Here is a 19,410-nt window from a genome sequence, read left to right as displayed (position 1 = left end):
TTAAAGACTAAATTGCCTGTGATGTTTACGAAAATATGTACGTTTGCTTCATTCATCGTAAATGTAACTGCCTTTGATGTTCACAAAAACACATATGTTAGCGTCATTCATCGTATTCAGTTGTCTTTGATTTTTAAGAAAACAAGAACTGTACGTTAGCGTCATTGGAATCGTCCAAGCTTTCGAAGTCGATACATGAGAATCATTAAAGACAGTAAGCCGATGTTTCCGTAAACACGCACATCGGCATCACGGAAGACTAAATTGTCTGTGATGTTTACGAAAATATGCACGTTTAGATCATTCATCGTTAAATGTAATTGTCTTCGATGTTCACAAAAACAAGTACGTTAGCGTCATCGTATTCAATTGTCTTTGATTTTGAAGAAAACACGAACTGTACGTTAGCTTCATTGGAATCGTCCAAGCTTTCGAAGTCGATACATGAGAATCATTAAAGACAGTAAGCCGATGTTTCCGTAAACACGCACATCGGCATCATGGAAGACTAAATTGTCTGTGATGTTTACGAAAATATGCACGTTTAGATCATTCATCGTTAAATGTAATTGTCTTCGATGTTCACAAAAACAAGTACGTTAGCGTCATCGTATTCAATTGTCTTTGATTTTGAAGAAAACACGAACTGTACGTTAGCTTCATTGGAATCGTCCAAGCTTTCGAAGTCGATACGTGAGAATCATTAAAGACAGTAAGCCGATGTTTCCGCAAACACGCACCTCAACATCATTAAAGACTAAATTGTCTGTGATGTTTACGAAAATATGTACGTTTGCTTCATTCATCGTAAATGTAACTGCCTTTGATGTTCACAAAAACACATATGTTAGCGTCATTCATCGTATTCAGTTGTCTTTGATTTTGAAGAAAGCACGAACTGTACGTTAGCTTCATTGGAATCGTCCAAGCTTTCGAAGTCGATACGTGAGAATCATTAAAGACAGTAAGCCGATGTTTTCGTAAACACGCACATCGGCATCACGGAAGACTAAATTGTCTGTGATGTTTACGAAAATATGCACGTTTGCATCATTCATCGTTAAATGTAATTGTCTTCGATGTTCACAAAAACAAGTACGTTAGCGTCATCGTATTCAATTGTCTTTGATTTTGAAGAAAGCACGAACTGTACGTTAGCTTCATTGGAATCGTCCAAGCTTTCGAAGTCGATACGTGAGAATCATTAAAGACAGTAAGCCGATGTTTTCGCAAACACGTATATCAGCTTCATTAAAGACTAAATTGTCTGTGATGTTTACGAAAATATGTACGTTTGCTTCATTCATCGTAAATGTAACTGCCTTTGATGTTCACAAAAACACATATGTTAGCGTCATTCATCGTATTCAGTTGTCTTTGATTTTTAAGAAAACAAGAACTGTACGTTAGCGTCATTGGAATCGTCCAAGCTTTCGAAGTCGATACATGAGAATCATTAAAGACAGTAAGCCGATGTTTCCGTAAACACGCACATCGGCATCACGGAAGACTAAATTGTCTGTGATGTTTACGAAAATATGCACGTTTAGATCATTCATCGTTAAATGTAATTGTCTTTGATGTTCACAAAAACAAGTACGTTAGCGTCATCGTATTCAATTGTCTTTGATTTTGAAGAAAACACGAACTGTACGTTAGCTTCATTGGAATCGTCCAAGCTTTCGAAGTCAATACGTGAGAATCATTAAAGACAGTGAGCTGATGTTTCCGTAAACACGCACATCGGCATCACGGAAGACTAAATTGTCTTTGGTGTTTACGAAAATATGTACGTTTGCTTCATTCATCGTAAATGTAACTGCCTTTGATGTTCACAAAAACACGTATGTTAGCGTCATCCATCGTATTCAGTTGTCTTTGATTATTAAGAAAACAAGAACTGTACGTTAGCGTCATTGGAATCGTCCAAGCTTTCGAAGTCGATACATGAGAATCATTAAAGACATTAAGCCGATGTTTCCGTAAACACGCACATCGGCATCACGGAAGACTAAATTGTCTGTGATGTTTACGAAAATATGCACGTTTGCATCATTCATCGTTAAATGTAATTGTCTTTGATGTTCCCAAAAACAAGTACGTTGGCGTCATCATATTCAATTGTCTTTAATTTTGAAGAAAACACGAACTGTACGTTAGCTTCATTGGAATCGTCCAAGCTTTCAAAGTCGATACGTGAGAATCATTAAAGACAGTGAGTTAAAGTTTCCGTAAACACACACATCGGCATCACGGAAGACTTAAATTGTCTATGATGTTTACGAAAATATGCACGTTTGCATCATTCATCGTTAAATGTAATTGTCTTTGATGTTCCCGAACACAAGTACGTTAGCGTCAACATATTCAATTGTCTTTGATTTTTAAGAAAACACAAACTATACGTTAGCTTCATTGGAATCGTCCAAGCTTTCAAAGTCAATACATGAGAATCATTAAAGACAGTGAGTTAAAATATCCGTAAACATGCACATCGGCATCACGGAAGACTAAATTGTCTGTGGTGTTTACGAAAATATGCACTTTTGCATCATTCATCGTAAATGTAACTGCCTTTGATGTTCACAAAAACACGTATGTTAGCGTCATTCATCGTATTCAGTTGTCTTTGATTTTTAAGAAAACAAGAACTGTACGTTAGCGTCATTGGAATCGTCCAAGCTTTCGAAGTCGATACATGAGAATCATTAAAGACAGTAAGCCGATGTTTCCGTAAACACACACATCGGCATCACGGAAGACTTAAATTGTCTGTGATGTTTACGAAAATATGCACGTTTGCATCATTCATCGTTAAATGTAATTGTCTTTGATGTTCCCGAACACAGGTACGTTAGCGTCAACATATTCAATTGTCTTTGATTTTTAAGAAAACACGAACTATACGTTAGCTTCATTGGAATCGTCCAAGCTTTTGAAGTCAATACGTGAGAATCATTAAAGACAGTGAGTTAAAGTTTCCGTAAACACGCACATCGGCATCACGGAAGACTAAATTGTCTGTGGTGTTTACGAAAATATGCACGTTTAGATCATTCATCGTTAAATGTAATTGTCTTTGATGTTCACAAAAACAAGTACGTTAGCGTCATCGTATTCAATTGTCTTTGATTTTTAAGAAAACACGAACTGTACGTTAGCTTCATTGGAATCGTCCAAGCTTTCGAAGTCGATACGTGAGAATCATTAAAGACAGTAAGCCGATGTTTTCGCAAACACGTATATCAGCTTTATTAAAGACTAAATTGTCTGTGATTTTTACGAAAATATGTACGTTTGCTTCATTCATCGTAAATGTAACTGCCTTTGATGTTCACAAAACCACGTATGTTAGCGTCATTCATCGTATTCAGTTGTCATTGATTATTAAGAAAACACGAACTTTACGTTAGCAAATTCGATATGTGAGAATCATTAAAGACAGTAAGTCGATATTTCCGCAAACTCACATCAGCATCACTATAGACTAAATTGTCTGTGATGTTCACGTAAATATGGACATTTGCTTCATTCATCATAAATGTAACTGCCTTTGATGTTCACAAAAACACGTATGTTAGCGTCATTCATCGTATTCAGTTGTCTTTGATTTTTAAGAAAACACGAACCGTACGTTAGCTTCATTAGAATCGTCCAAGCTTTCGAAGTCAATACGTGAGAATCATTACAGACAGTAAGCCGATGTTTCTGCAAACAAACAATCACTAAAGATTAAATTGTCTGATGTACAGACAATATGTACGTTTGTTTCATTCATCGTAAAAGTAACTGCCTTTGATATGCATAAACACACTTATGTTAGCGTCATTCATTGTATATTAAATTGTCTTTGATGTTTCTGAAAACCCGTACATAAGCGTCATTCATTGTAGATGTAATTGTCTTTGATGTTTACGAAAACACGTACGTTAGCGTCATTTAGCGTAAATGTAAATGTCTGTGATGTTTTCAAAAAGACTAACATGTAATGTTTACAAAAATATGTAAGTCAGGATCATTCATCGTAAATGTAATTGTGTTTGATGTTTACGAAAATACGTGCATCTGCTACGTAGAAATCTTTCATGCATACACAGACATGTATATTGTTGTCACTGAAGATAGTAATTACGATGTTTACTCAAACATGTACATTAGCATTACTGAAGACTAAACTGTAATGTTTACAAAAATATGTAAGTTTGGATCATTCATCGTAAATGTAATTGTCTTTGATGTTTGGGAAAACGCGTACATCTGTTACGTGGAAATCTTCCATACGTACACAAACGTATATTGTCGTCAACGATGTTTACGAAAACATGTACCCCTGCTACGTAGAAATTGTCCGTTCGTACACAGCCATGTATAATATTGTCACTGAAGATCGTAATTACAATGTCTACTCAAACACGTACATCAATGTAATGTTTACAAAAATACGTAAGTTAGGATCGTTCATCGTAAATAGAATTGTCTTTGATGCTTACGCAAACACGTACGTCTGCTACGTGGAAATCTTCCGTACGTACACAGACATGTATAATATCGTCACTGATGTTTACGAAAACACTTACGTCTGGTAGGTGGAAATCTTCCATTCGTACACAAACGTATATTGTCGTCACCGATGCTTACGAAAACACGTACGTCTGCTACGTAGAAATCGTCCGTGCGTACACAGACATGTATAATATCGTCACTGAAGATAGTAACTACGATGTTTACTCAAACACGTACATCACTGTAATGTTTACAAAAATATGTAAGTTAGGATCGTTCATCGTAAACGTAATTGTCTTTGATGTTTACGCAAACACGTACGTCTGCTACGTGGAAATGTTCCATGCGTACACAGACGTGTATAATATCGTCACTGATGTTTACAAAAACACGTATGTCTGCTACTTGGAAATCTTCCATTCGTACACAAACGTATTTTGTCGTCATCGATGTTTACGAAAACACGTACGTCTGCCACGTGGAAATCGTCCGTGCGTACACAGACATGTATAATATCGTCACTGAAGATAGTAACTACGATGTTTACTCAAACACGTACATCACTGTAATGTTTACAAAAATATGTAAGTTAGGATTGTTCATCGTAAACATAATTGTCTTTGATGTTTACGCAAACACGTACGTTAGCATTACTGAAGCCCTTAGTGTCAGTCAAAAAAAATCGCTTTACTCCACAGTCATGCAACAAACGTCACCAAACAAAGAAATAAAGGAGAAAAAGTACAAAAAGAAGTAGAAAGATGTCGGCCATTGTTGTTTACGTCGTTTCCTGCGCGGCCTCTTTGTTTTCACGCTAGTTACGTAGCAGACGCAAAAGATCGGATTGCTACTCGGCCGCCCGGTGTCAACGTGGCACTGACAGACCTTGCGTGGGAAGGTTAAACCTTTTTGTAACGAGTCAGCGTCTTTCTCCGAACCCCAATGCAGTTTCTCTTGTGCTTGATGCTAACAATTAAACGCGTTGACAGCGGTGGACTATTTAAAGGAGTCGCCGACACGCCTCAGCCGTTAATTTGCCAGGAAATATACGGCCCGGCTGGAACTCGCGTCATCTTCTCAGAGACGCTAACCGCGTTTGCGTTTCATTCCACTTTTCGTCGCCAAGGTGGCCCCCACACGCCGCGCGCTAGCAAAGGAGATGTACGATAAATGCAGTGGATGTGGAAGGGCGTTGACGCGAGCGCTGAAAACAAAGGCGCCCTCTAGTGGTTCAAGTGATGGTCACCAAAGAAGCGACGTGGCTCCGCGTTCGTGAACCACAGCAATAAATTGAACTCGGAAAACTGCTTTAAATGTCGTTTTTGGTTGAGCTGATAAAAAGAAACTTGGAAAATATGGTAATTAAAATCGTAATTATTTTTAAATTAAAAAGAAAATGTCAATAAAATAATTATTTTAATATAATTTAATGTTATTATTATTATTATATTAATACAATATTATATTTGAATTAAAAAAATTAAGTTTTAAAAGTGACGATATTCTAAATGTGGGTTTGGTGTACTATGTAATTATTATATTACATATTTTATGCAATAATATTGAGTTTTTAGAATAGTAAAAAAATTGTGTAGAATAAAATAGAATACAAAAATAGTATAATAAAATATAAAATGTAATTAAAATAACTATTTTAATAAATGTAATGTTATAATTGTTACATTATTGTTTAGTATTATTAAAATATTATATTGAATTTTTTTAAATTAAGCTTTAAATGTGACAGTTTACAAATATTCCTAATGTGGGTTTGGTGTATTATGTATTTATTATATTACATATTTTATGCAATACAATTGAGTTTTAAGAAATGTAAATAAATTGTATAGAATTAAAAAAAAAAAAAATAGAAAATGTCATTAAAATAACTATTGTAATATAATTTAATGCTATAATTTTAATAATATTGTTTATATTATTATTAAAATATTATATTTATTTTTAAAAATGAAGTTGTAAGTGTGACAGCATACAAATATTCTAAATGTGTGTTTGGTGTATTGTGTAGTTATTATATCACATATGTTTATGTAGTATTATTGAGTTTAAAGAAATGTAAATAAACTGTATAGAATAAAATAAAATAAATTAATAGAATAAAATAGAAATGTCATTAAAACAACTATTTTAATCAATTTTAATGTTATAATTTTTATAATATTATATATATTCTTATTAAAATATTATATTTACATTTTCAAAATGAAGTTTTAAATGTGACAGTTTACAAATATTCTAAATGTGGGTTTGGTGTATTATGTATTTTTTATATGACATATTTTATGCAGTATTATTGAGTTTTAAGAAATGTAAATAAATTGTATAGAATACAATATAATAAAATAATTATATTATGATAACAAAAGCAAATAAGATTCAAGGTTCAAGTCGCAAAGTAAAGGAAACCTGTCGTTTGATTTAGCAGATAAAAAGAAAACTTTGAAAATATGTTAATAAAAATCTTATTGGTATAGAATAAAATAGAACATGTTATTGAAATAATTATTTTAGTATAATTTAATGTAATTATTTTCAAGATATTGTTTATATTATTATTAAAACATTACAAATTGTTTCTTAAAATTACGTTTGAAATGTGACAGTATACAAATATTTGAAATGTTACGTATTATAGTGTATTTTTATGTAATATCATTGAGTTTTAAGAAACTAAAAAAAATTACATTTGCAAAAGTAATATTTACATTTTTTTTTTAAAGTCCCGAAAAGTGTCAAAAATACAATATGTAAATAATAAGTCTAGTAGTTAATAATTAAAATATATTGACGATCATAGATGCTAACAGAATACAATTGTATGATATAAAATAGCCATATTTACAGTATATGTGAGAATATGATAAATGTGATAAAATAAAAATTATATTATCACAACTATGTTATAACAAAAGCAAATAAGATGAAATAAAATAAGCAAATATATACTGTCTACATACAATAATGCAATAATATAATAAACGCGTTTGAAAAATAATAAAAGTGTGTGTGCGTGTGTTTAAAGGTCATATGTCACTTTGCCCCTGGGTTATTTTAGCAAAGGGTTAAAACAAAAAAATCTGCAACAGGTGGTTAAATGTTTATTTTTGCTCACAAAACGCCCTTATTGTGACAAGTGTACACATTACAACAGTTTGAAACGCTAAAAGTTGCTATGAAAACAACAACAAAAAAACAGGAAAATAAGTGTGTTTTATCCCGCTACCTAAAATAAGAAGGCAGTAATAGTTGTGAGAAAAAAATGTCCCTAAGAGAATAAATAGACGCTCATAATGTGTTGTAAAGCTGTTAGCGCTGGCTAATTAATAGCTTGTGTGTTTAAATCATCGTCCTTGCTTTCAACTTCATGTGAGAAAGTTTCTGTTTCTGCGCCGCCACACATTTGTCACTTTTCACACAAATCGACACAAATTCACGACGATTATCTGTGGGGGGGGGGGAATTATACAGCAGCTGGAAACTGTCAATTCTTGTTAGCAAACACTCTGCGTCAGTGCTACTACAGCAGCTAGCTCATGTAGCATTCCAGGAGTCGGAGTTGTATTATTATTATTATTATTATTAATATTGTTAGCTACATTTTAGCCACACGACGAAGTGAGCAAGAAAAGTGACGACAATAAACACGCCTGCTATGTCCTTCTGTTGGAATGGAAATGTTAGCAAATTCATGCTACCATCCATTGTTAACAAGACGCCACAAAACGTGTATAATTAAACGTTCACATTTCATGAAATATTCGGGAGTTAACCGAAAAGAATGTTAGCAAAAGTAGCATTCATGTTGTGTTAGTCTGTTTTAATAAAACATTTCTGAGATACAACTTGTGGCTTGAAATATTAGCAAATATAGCATTTAGGCTACGATCCATTGTAAACAAGACCCCACTAAAACAAAAATGTGTGTAATTAAACATTTTATGAAAGACTCAGGAGTTAGCTGAAAAGAATGTTAGCAAATGTAGCATTCGTGTTGTGTTAGTCTATTGTAATAAAAACATTTCTGAGATAAAATTTGTGGCCTGAAATGTTAGCTAATGTAGCATTCATGCTACGATCCATTGTAAACAAGACGTCACAAAACAAAATGTGTGTAATTAAATGTTTATCAGATTTCATGAAGTACTCGGAGTTAGCAGAAAAAATGTTAGCAAATGAAGCATTTGTATTGTGTTAATTTGTTTTATAAAAACATTTCTGAGGTACAATTTGTGGCTTGAAATGTAAGTAAATATACAAATGACCCATTCTGAGCCAATATTAGCATTGGATCACTAGAAATGTTAGCTAACGTCACTAATACTGCCTTTCAAGGCTAACGATTTAACTTAGAGTAGGTTTTTGAAATCGTAAAACAAAGTTAACAGTGAGCTAGCTTAACACTTAGATCTTTAAAAGTAAACAAGGCTCGTTTTAGGGGTGTAATTTGACGAGGACATCGACTAAAGGTGACTTTGGGTTGTCCCGTTGACGCTAAGCTTGTTGTTTTGTCCTGAAGGTACGTGTACCACAGCTCCAAGTGGATGGTGGCGGGGAACGCCGACTCGCCCGTGCCGCCGCGCGTCTACATCCACCCGGACTCGCTGGCGTCGGGGGACACGTGGATGAGGCAGGTGGTCAACTTCGACAAGCTCAAGCTCACCAACAACGAGCTGGACGACCAAGGACACGTAAGGAAAACGACTTCTGCCAAAAATAAATATTATTCAAACTCACGCAAATGTTTAAAAAGCGTGTCAATATTCGAAAGCGGGGGCCTACAGGGGGTCAACTTTGAGGGACGCCACGCTGTCTGCCGACATATCGAGCTACCTGCTAATTTTAGCATCGCTAGTTTATCTGTGACATTATATTTTGCCAAGGTCAGAAAAGACGATAGTGAACTCCACATCAATAGGGGGCAGTGTTATACTGAGGTTGAACGCTTTGCTAGCTACTGTTAGCATCTTCTAATCGCTTACCTTGCTTGTATTAACTTTACTGAGCCCTGCTTTTAGCTCCAATTAAATCACTACAAACGTGTGTTGTCGTCACTGAAGATAGTAATTACGGTGTTTATGCAAACACGTACATTAGCATCACTGAAGACTAAATTGTCTATAATGTTTTGGATTATTCATCATAAACGTAATTGTTTTTTTATGTTTACAAAAACACGTGCGTTCGCGTCATTCATCGTAGATTTAATTGTCTTTGATGTTTACGAAAACACATAAGTTAGCATCATTCATCGTAGATGTATTACCGTATTTTTCGGATTATAAGTCGCTCCGGGGTATAAGTCGCACCGTCCGAAAATGCATAATAAAGAAGGAAAAAAAACATATATAAGTCGCACTGGAGTATAAGTTGCATTTTTGGGGGAAATTTATTTGATAAAACCCAACACAAAGAATCGACATTTGAAAGGCAATTTAAAATAAATAAAGAATAGTGAACAACAGGCTGAATAAGTGTACGTTATATGAGGCATAAATAACCAACTGAGAACGTGCCTGGTATGTTAACGTAGCATATTATGGTAAGAGTCATTCAAATAACTATAACATATAGAACATGCTATACGTTTACCAAACAATCTGTCACTCCTAATCGCTAAATCCCATGAAATCTTATACGTCTAGTCTCTTACGTGAATGAGATAAATAATGTTATTTGATATTTTACGGTAATGTGTTAATAATTTCACACATAAGTCGCTCCTGAGTATAAGTCGCACCCCCAGGCCAAACTATGAAAAAAACCCTGCAATTTATAGTCCGAAAAATGCGGTACTCTTTCATGTTTACAAAAACACGTAGCGAGATTTATCGTAGATGTATTTGTCTTTGATGTTTACGAAAACACGTAAGTTAGTGTGATTTGTCGTAGATGTCTTTGTCTTTGATTTTTATGAAAACACGTAACTTAGCGTCATTCTTCGTAGATGTATTTGTCTTTGATTTGTACGAAAACGCTTTAGTTAGCGTCATTCATCGTAAATGTCTTTGTCTTTGATGTTCACGAAAACACGTAACTTAGCGTCATTCTTCGTAGATGTATTTGTCTTTGATTTGTACGAAAACCCTTTAGATAGTGTCATTCATCGTAGATGTCTTTGTCTCTGATGTTTATGAAAACACGTAAGTTAACGTGATTTATCGTAGATGTCTTTTGTCATTTGTGATTAAGGGCTATATAAGTAAACTTAGATTGATTGATTGATGTAAGTTAGCGTCATTCATCGTAGATTAATTGTCTCTGATGTTTACAAAAACATAACTTAGCGTAATTTTTCTCAGCACTTAGTGTCATTCATCATAGATGTATCTGTCTTTGATGTTTACAAAAACACGTAAGTTTGGATGTCATTGTGGCTAGTGCAGCCCTTTGAGACATTTGTGATTAAGGGCTATATAAGCAAACTTAGATTGATTGATTAATTGATGTAAGTTAGCGTCATTCATCGTAGATTAATTGTCTCTGATGTTTACGAAAACACATACGTTAGCGTAATTCTTCGCAGTAGTTGTTTTACGTTTACGAAAACATAAGTTGGCATCATTCATCAAAGATGTATTTGTCCTGGATGTTTAAAAAACAAATAAGTTAGCATCATTCATTTAATTGTCTTTGATGTTTACGAAAACACATAAGTTAGCGTCATTCATCATAGATGTATTACTCTTTCATGTTTTCAAAAACACGTAGCGTGATTTATCGTAGATGTATTTGTCTTTGATGTTTACGAAAACACGTAAGTTAGCGTGATTTATCGTAGATGTCTTTGTCTTTGATGTTTACGAAAACACGTAACTTAGCGTCATTCTTCGTATATGTATTTGTCTTTTATTTCTACTAAAACCCTTTAGTTAGCGTCATTCATCGTAGATGTCTGTTTTTGATGTTTACCAAAACACGTAACTTAGGGTCATTCTTCGTAGATGTATTTGTCTCTGATGTTTATGAAAACAAGTAAGTTAGCGTGATTTATCGTAGCTGTCTTTTGTCATTTGTGATTAAGGGCTATATAAGTAAACTTAGATTGATTGATTGATTGATTGATGTAAGTTAGCGTCATTCATCGTAGATTAATTGTCTCTGATGTTTACGAAAACACCTAAGTTAGCGTAGTTCTTCGCAGTAGTTGTCTTTTTTGTTTACGAAAACATAAGTTGGCGTCATTCATCATAGATGTATTTGTCTTTGATGTTTTAAAAAAACAAATAAGTTAGCATCATTCATCGTAGATTTAATCGTCTTTGATGTTTACGAAAACACATAAGTTAGCGAAATTTTTTGCAGATGTACAAGTAGTTGTCTTTGATGTTTACGAAAACACGGGAGTTGGCATCATTCATCATAGATGTATTTGTCTTTAATGTTTACGAGAACACACAAATTAGCGTGTTTCTTCGTAGACGTATTTATCTTTGATGTTTGCAAAAACACGTGACAGCGTGATTTATCGTAGACGTATTTGTCTTTGAAGTTCACAAAAACATGTACATTTGTTGCGTGGAGATCGTATTTGCATACTCAGACATGTATATTTTCTTCACTGAAGATTGTAATTACGATGTGCAAACACGTACATTAGCATCACTGAAGACTACTTTGTCACACGTAAGTTAGCGTCATTTTCCGTAGATGTAATCGTCTTAAAAGTTTTCAAAAACACGTACGTTTGATTCGTGGAACTGTTGTAGACGCCACGCTATCTACAGACCTATGTAGATATCTGCTAATGTTAGCATGTTTGCTAGTTTAGCTGTGACATTTCATTTTTTACTCTTTTATTAGTTTTACTGGGCGTGACCAGCCCTGCTTTTTAGTTCCAATAAAATGACTAATGTCGGCTCCAGAAACAAGTATATGTTTTTATTTGTATTTTTACACATTTAGCGTGAAAACAGTCTATTATTTGTGAAAGTGTCAATGCTAACTTCCTCAGCATAATTCTAGCGCTGGTTTTATGCTGTAAAAGGAGATTTTATGTTGTTTTGTTGGACTATAAAACATTTATAGCAGGAAGTGACTTAAAGAAAATGTGGATTTGATTGCAGTTGAAGCTTTTCTCCTCTTCATCGTTAATTATTTCTATATAAAGTTCAACAGCCCAAAGTCTGAACGTTTAACAACAAGTTGCCAACACTTCTTTTTAATAATATATCATTATATTTTGTTTGGCTTTTGGCCTTTTTTGTAGACAGGAAATAAAAGCAGGAGGTTTTTTTTGGAACTCTTGGAAAACTTTTTGTCTTTATTTCACTTTCATTCATCTTCTATTATCATTATTTTTAACTATTTCTTTTGTGTTTTATTTGTATTTCATACTTTGTGACATGCAAACCAAATGTTTTGTTTTATTGTTTTTTTTTTGCATAGATAGTGAGGTTTTTGTGCATTCATTTAATTCCCCACACAGACAAACAAATACAATTTAATTTAATTAGATTAAATTTGGTTTTGTTCTGTAAAACTTTTTTTAACAAAAAAAAAATAATAAGTTGATGGAAAAAAGATGTAAACTAATTCAATTAAATATAAATAAAGTAATAAAAAATGCAATAAATAATTTAATTAGTTTAAATTAATTAAATGTTTAAAAAAAATATAAAACAATAATTTAATTTAATTATAATAATTAAATTAACTAAACACAATTAAAATAATTCTAATTACATTTTGTTTTGTTTTTGGCTATTTGTATTCTATTTGATTGTCTATAAATCTTTGTATTAAAAAACTATTGATAGAAACATTTATTTTAATTAAATCTGAATTAAGTTTTGTTTGGGTGTTTGCTGTGCAATATAACTTTGTAAAAAAATATATAAACAAATTGATGGAAACATATTCATTAAATCTAACTGAATGTAATAAAATACAATGAAATCAAAAGTGATACAATATTGTGTTCGGTTTTGAAATGTGTTTTACATATTGATAGAAAAAATCTGATTAAATTATAGCTAAATAAACGTTTTTTTGTTTTGGTTATTTTTTGTTGTTGTTTGTGCTTGCTCCGTTTTAAAAGTTTGTAAAAAACAACAACCCATATTGATAGAAAATCTAATAAAATCTAATAAAATATTTTGTTTTTGTGTTCAATGTGTGCTATAACATTTTTGTAAAAATAATAAACATTTTGATAACTTTTTTTAAAATTAAATCTAATTAAATAATTATATATATATTTTTGATTATTTGTATTATTGTTGGTGTTTGATTGTCTATAAATCTTTGTAAAAAAATAAATAAATAAACAAACTGATTAAAAAACATGTATTACATCTAATTTAACTTAGTAAAATTAAATTAAATATGATTTAAAAAAATTTGAGTTTTTAAATTAGTTTTACATATTGACGGAAAAAAAAAGAATAAATTACTTTTAAATAAACGTTGTTTTGTTTTTGTTATTTATGTTGTAGTTTTTGCTCACTGCATTTTAAAGGTTTGGAAAAAACAGCCCATATTGATAGAAATTCTAATCAAATCTAATTCAATGTTTTGTTTTTGTGTTCAATGTGTGCTATAGAATTTTTTGTAAAAATTAATTCCAATAATTAATTCAAGTAAAAACATTGTTGGCTTATTTGTATTATTGTTGGTGTTTGATTGTCTATAGATATTTGTAAAAAAAAACAAATTATAAACAAACTGAAGAAAAAAACGTTTATTAAAGCAAATGTAATGTAGTTAAATTAAATATGATAACTTTATTTTTAGTTTTAAAATTAGTTTTATATATTGACGGAAGAAAATGTGAACAAATTACTTCTAAATAAACGTTGTTTTTAGTTATTTATGTTGTTGTTTGTGCTCGCTGCGTTATAAAAGTTTGGAAAAAACAGCCCATATTGATAGAAAATCGAATAAAATCTAATAAAACGTTTTGTTTTTGTGTTCAAGGTGTCCTATAAAATGTTTGTAAAAATAAACATTTTGATAATTTTTTTTAATTAAATCTAATTAAATAATTACATTTTTGGGGGGGTTACTTGTATTATTGTTGGTGTTTGATTGTCTCTAAATCTCGGTAAAAACAAACAAAAAACAAACTGATAAAAAAACATTTACTAAATCTAATTTAATGTTGTAAAATAAAATAAAAAATATGATAACTTTTTTTTTACTTTTAAAATTAGTTTTACATATTGACAGAAAAAACGTGAACAAATTACTTCTAAATAAACATTGTTTTGTTTTGGTTATTCATGTTGTAGTTTGTGCTCGCTGCGTTTTAAAAGTTTGGAAAAAACAGCCCATATTGATATAAAATCTAATAAAAGCTAATACAATATTTTGTTTTTGTGTTCAATGTGTGCTATACAATTTTTGTAAACATTAAATCTAATAAATAAATAAAATAAAAACAGTTTTGAGTTATTTGTATTATTGTTGGTGTTTGGTAGTCTATACATTTTTGTAAAAAAACAAACAAAAAAAACATTGATTAAAAATGCTGTAAAATCTAAACAAAATGTATCTGACTTAATACAATACAATCTTTTTTTTAGTATTTTAGATATTTATGCTGCTAAAACCCAATTAACTCATGTTTTTATTTACTGTAATTTGAATTATATGAGCAGTTTAAAAGTGTCATATTTTTCAAGCAAAGCAATTGTGTTCATTGACATAATTTATGATGAAAATAAATGTTTTTTTTATTGATTTGTAAACTCTTAATTGCAACTTAATATTGTGCACTGCCTTTCCTGAACACACTTTTCCTCTGCCTTCTGATTGGCTGGCAAGCTCTGCCTTTTATTGCTTGCAGCGCCACCTGTTGCTTTTGGTATGCACTTGAGCCACTTTGAAGGCGTTGCCATGGCGTTGTTGCAAGATGTTTGTCGTTAGTTACCAGGGCTAGCATGCTTTTCATTAGCGCGTTCTAGAGAACCTTTGCCAGCGCTTTCAAGTGATTATTATTCTTGTACTTTTTCGGGGGGGAAGTGGCTGGGAGTCGTTAGTTACTTTTGGAGAGAAAAAGAAGCTCGTAAAAGTCTGCGGCGCATGAAAAAATCAAAAAGATGTACTTTGGATGCTGCGAGCCAGCTGAAAGGTCTAAAAATGTATGGGTCGAATGGAAACGTTGCACAGCATTACTGTTTTGTTCTGACGCACACGTTGATACACGTGGTCCGCTACGCGCTGCGTCGTGTGCGCCAACGACACGCTTGTGATGATGAAAGTAGGCCAACATGAGCGGGAAAGCACGGCTTATGTTAGCGCGCTAAGTGTGAACAACAATCAGCTGGCGTCTGGCTGCTGCCTCGTCATCGTCGTTGTTTTCGTCCACGTCCTCGTTAGAGCTGCGAGGACCCTTGTGCCACTTTTTTTTGGAAAGATGGCCGCCGTTCAGCAGGCTCTTCGGTGCCTGCTGTCATTTGTCTGTCCGTCATGGCCGAACTGCAACATCATTAAAATCGGCTAAATCGGCCCTGAGATCGCACACTTTGTAATATAAATGTACATTTATTTTGTAATGTACATTTTCTCTTTTATATTCATTGTATTTTTTTTAAATGTGTATTTTTAATTAGTTCATTTTATCTTAATTAAAAAAAAAGTAGGTTTGTATTTATTTCATTTTACTTATCTTTTTATTAACATACATTATTTATTTCATTTTATTTTCATAAAAATATACATTATTTACTTAATTTTATATTTTTAATAACATACTTTCTAATTAATTTTTTTGATAAAATTTATTTTTATTTATTTCATTTGATCTGTTTCGATAAGTTACATTTTTATTTATTTCATTTTAAAAATATTTTAATAACATACATTTTCATTTATTTCATTTGATTTATCTTTTAATAACATACCTTTTTTAATTTAATTTTTTTTAATGAAACATTTTTATTTATTTTTTGATAAAACACATTTTTATTTTATTTTAAATCTTTTTTAATAACATAAATTTTTTTTATTTCATTTTATTTATTTTTTAATGAAACATTTTATTTCATTTTATTTATATTTTTGTAATAACATACATTTTTATATATTGCATTGTATGTATTTGTGTAATAAAATAAATTTTCATTTATTTCATTTTCATTATAAATGTTTAAATATGGTACATTTTTATGTGCTTCATTTAAAAAAATATTTTAAGAACATCCTTTTTTTTTTCCATTTTATTTATTTATTTTTACTAATGTACATTTTTTAGGAAAAAACAAGCTTTATATTCGTAATCATATTGAATAAAACCATGAAAAGCCGATAAAAATCCATCCATTTCCTACCGCTTATTCCCTTCGGGGTCGCGGGGGGCGCTGGAGCCTATCTCAGCTACAATCGGGCGGAAGGCGGGGTACATCTAATCTTTTCAACCAAGTCTCCCTCATTAATGAACAGAAACTGTAACGTTTTCTGTTTTTTATTAGTTACATTTTAAATGTGACAGTATGCAAATATTCAAAAAATTGTTAATACTGTAAGTATTGTATTTATTACACACCAGATGCTTGATTGTAACGTGTTTCTTAGTTGTAGTTCTCATAAAAAAATTGGACGTGTTGAAATCGCCATGTGAAATCGCTAATGCTAATCAGTAGCGCGTCAATAACAAAGCCAATGTATATTAGCATCAAGCTAACGCATTTTTTTTGGGAAAAGCAGAGCCTTACTTTACTTACGTTGGCATTGAAAATTGTAAATGTGGCCTTCGATGCGACACGTCTTATCAGTTTTTGTCCCCCACCACCCCCAGGTCATCCTGCACTCCATGCACAAGTACCAGCCTCGCGTCCACGTCATCAGGAAGGACTTCAGCAGCGAGCTGTCGCCCAACAAACCGGTGCCCGGCGGCGAGGGCGTCAAGACCTTCAGCTTCCCCGAGACCGTCTTCACCACCGTCACCGCCTACCAGAACCAGCAGGTGAGCCGCATGGTTCCCGGCAACGGACCCGGTCCAGTCCGAAAACCCGCGAGTCATGTCTGGGCTTCTTTCTCTTACAGATCACCAGACTCAAGATCGACCGCAACCCCTTTGCCAAAGGGTTTCGGGACTCTGGCAGGAACCGGTACGTCATGACACGATGCTTTGAACTCTACACGATATCAACGATATGAAATGAGATCACTTTGGCCTGAAATGTTATCTTTTAATAGCTTTAATAGTACTTACATGGATAACTTGTTTGAAATAAGAAGTATTTATTTTCTGAGAACCAAGATCCCATTGCATGATGGGATATTATTCAAGTGAAAGCTATGAAGTTGTATGAAGTACTTTTGTCTGTCAAAGTTAACAGAACGAATACATTTAGCCAGAAAGCACTTTAAAAGATTAAACAATTTGGAGGGTTACCTTAAAAGATGTGGTCAACCACAGTATACAATTTGGTGGGCCACATTAAACGAAGTGGCAGGACACCTTAGATATTGTGGCAGACCACATTTAAAGACATAACAGGACACCTTGAATGGAATGGCGAGCCACCTAAACGATATGGTGGGTGACTTTAAACAATGTAGGGGGGCCTCTTAAACCATGTGGGGAGCCACCTTGAATGATGTGGTAGGAAACAAACGCTTGGGCAGGCCACTTTAAACCATGTAGCGGGACACCTTAAACAACGTGCTGGGACACCTTAATCAATGTTGTGGGCCACTATAAACGATGTAGAGGGCCACCTTCAACTATGTGGGGGGGCCACAATAAACCATGTGGCGGGCCACCTTAAACGATGTTGGGGGGCCACATTAAACCATGTGGGGGAGCCACCATAAACCACGTGGCGGGCCACATTAAATGGCGTGATGGGACACATTAAACGACTTGATGGGACACCTTAAACCATGTGGCGGGTCACTTTAAACCACGTGGCGGGTCACCTTAAACGGCGTGATGGAACACCTTAAACGCCGTGATGGGACACCTTAAACGCCGTGATGAGACACCGTAAAATGATGTGGCGGGTCACATTAAACGGCGCAATGGGACATCTTAAACAGTGCGGCGGGCCACATTAAACGCCATGATGGGACACCTTAAACGACGTGGCGGGCAACCTTAAACGCTGTGGCGGGCCACCTTAATTGTTGTGCTGGGACACCTTAAACGACGTGACGAACCACATTAAACGGCGTGCTGGGTCAGTTTAAACGATGTGGCGGGTCAGTTTAAACGATGTGGCAGGTCACTTTAAACGGCGCAATGGGACATCTTAAACATTGCGGCGGGCCACATAAAACACTGTGATGGGACACCTTAAAAAACGTGGCGAGCCACCTTAAACGCCGTGGCGGGCCACATTAAACGGCACAATGGGACACCTTAAACAGTGTGGCGGGACACCTTAAACGACGTGGCGAGCCACATTAAACGGCGTAATGGGACACTTTAAACAATGTGGCGGGTCACCTTAAACGGTGTGATGGAACACCTTAAACGCCGTGATGGGACACCTTAAACGCCGTGATGAGACACCGTAAAACGATGTGGCGGGCCACTTTAAACGACGTGGCGGGGTCACTTTAAACGGCGCAATGGGACATCTTAAACAGTGCGGCGGGCCACATTAAACGCCGTGATGGGACACCTTAAACGACGTGGCGAGCCACCTTAAACGCTGTGGCGGGCCACCTTAAACGGCGCAATGGGACACCTTAAACAGTGTGGCGGGCCACATTAATTGTTGTGATGGGACACCTTAAACGACGTGGTGAGCCACATTAAACGGCGTGATGTGTCAGTTTAAACGACGTGGCGGGTCACTTTAAACCACTTGGCGGGTAACCTTAAACGGCGTGATGGAACACCTTAAACGCCGTGATGGGACACCTTAAACGCCGTGATGAGACACCGTAAAACGATGTGGCGGGCCACTTTAAACGACGTGGCGGGTCACTTTAAAC

General features: G+C 34.0%; 1 protein-coding gene across 1 annotated transcript in view; it reads left to right on the top strand.

The window, feature by feature from the left end:
• tbx15 (T-box transcription factor 15) overlaps positions 1 to 19,410 on the top strand; it is a 54,686-nt gene that overhangs the window by 20,619 nt on the left and 14,657 nt on the right. Inside the window, exons 4-6 of the mRNA XM_061970534.2 lie at positions 9,041 to 9,212; positions 17,261 to 17,428; positions 17,509 to 17,573. Coding sequence (XP_061826518.2) covers positions 9,041 to 9,212; positions 17,261 to 17,428; positions 17,509 to 17,573 — 405 coding nt within the window. The remainder of the gene's footprint in view (positions 1 to 9,040; positions 9,213 to 17,260; positions 17,429 to 17,508; positions 17,574 to 19,410) is intronic.

This window comes from Nerophis lumbriciformis, linkage group LG13 (assembly GCF_033978685.3).
Source record: "Nerophis lumbriciformis linkage group LG13, RoL_Nlum_v2.1, whole genome shotgun sequence".
Taxonomy (NCBI): Eukaryota; Metazoa; Chordata; class Actinopteri; order Syngnathiformes; family Syngnathidae; genus Nerophis; species Nerophis lumbriciformis.
Note: the sequence above shows the minus strand (reverse complement) of the source record. Positions and strands in the feature narration are given on the sequence as shown.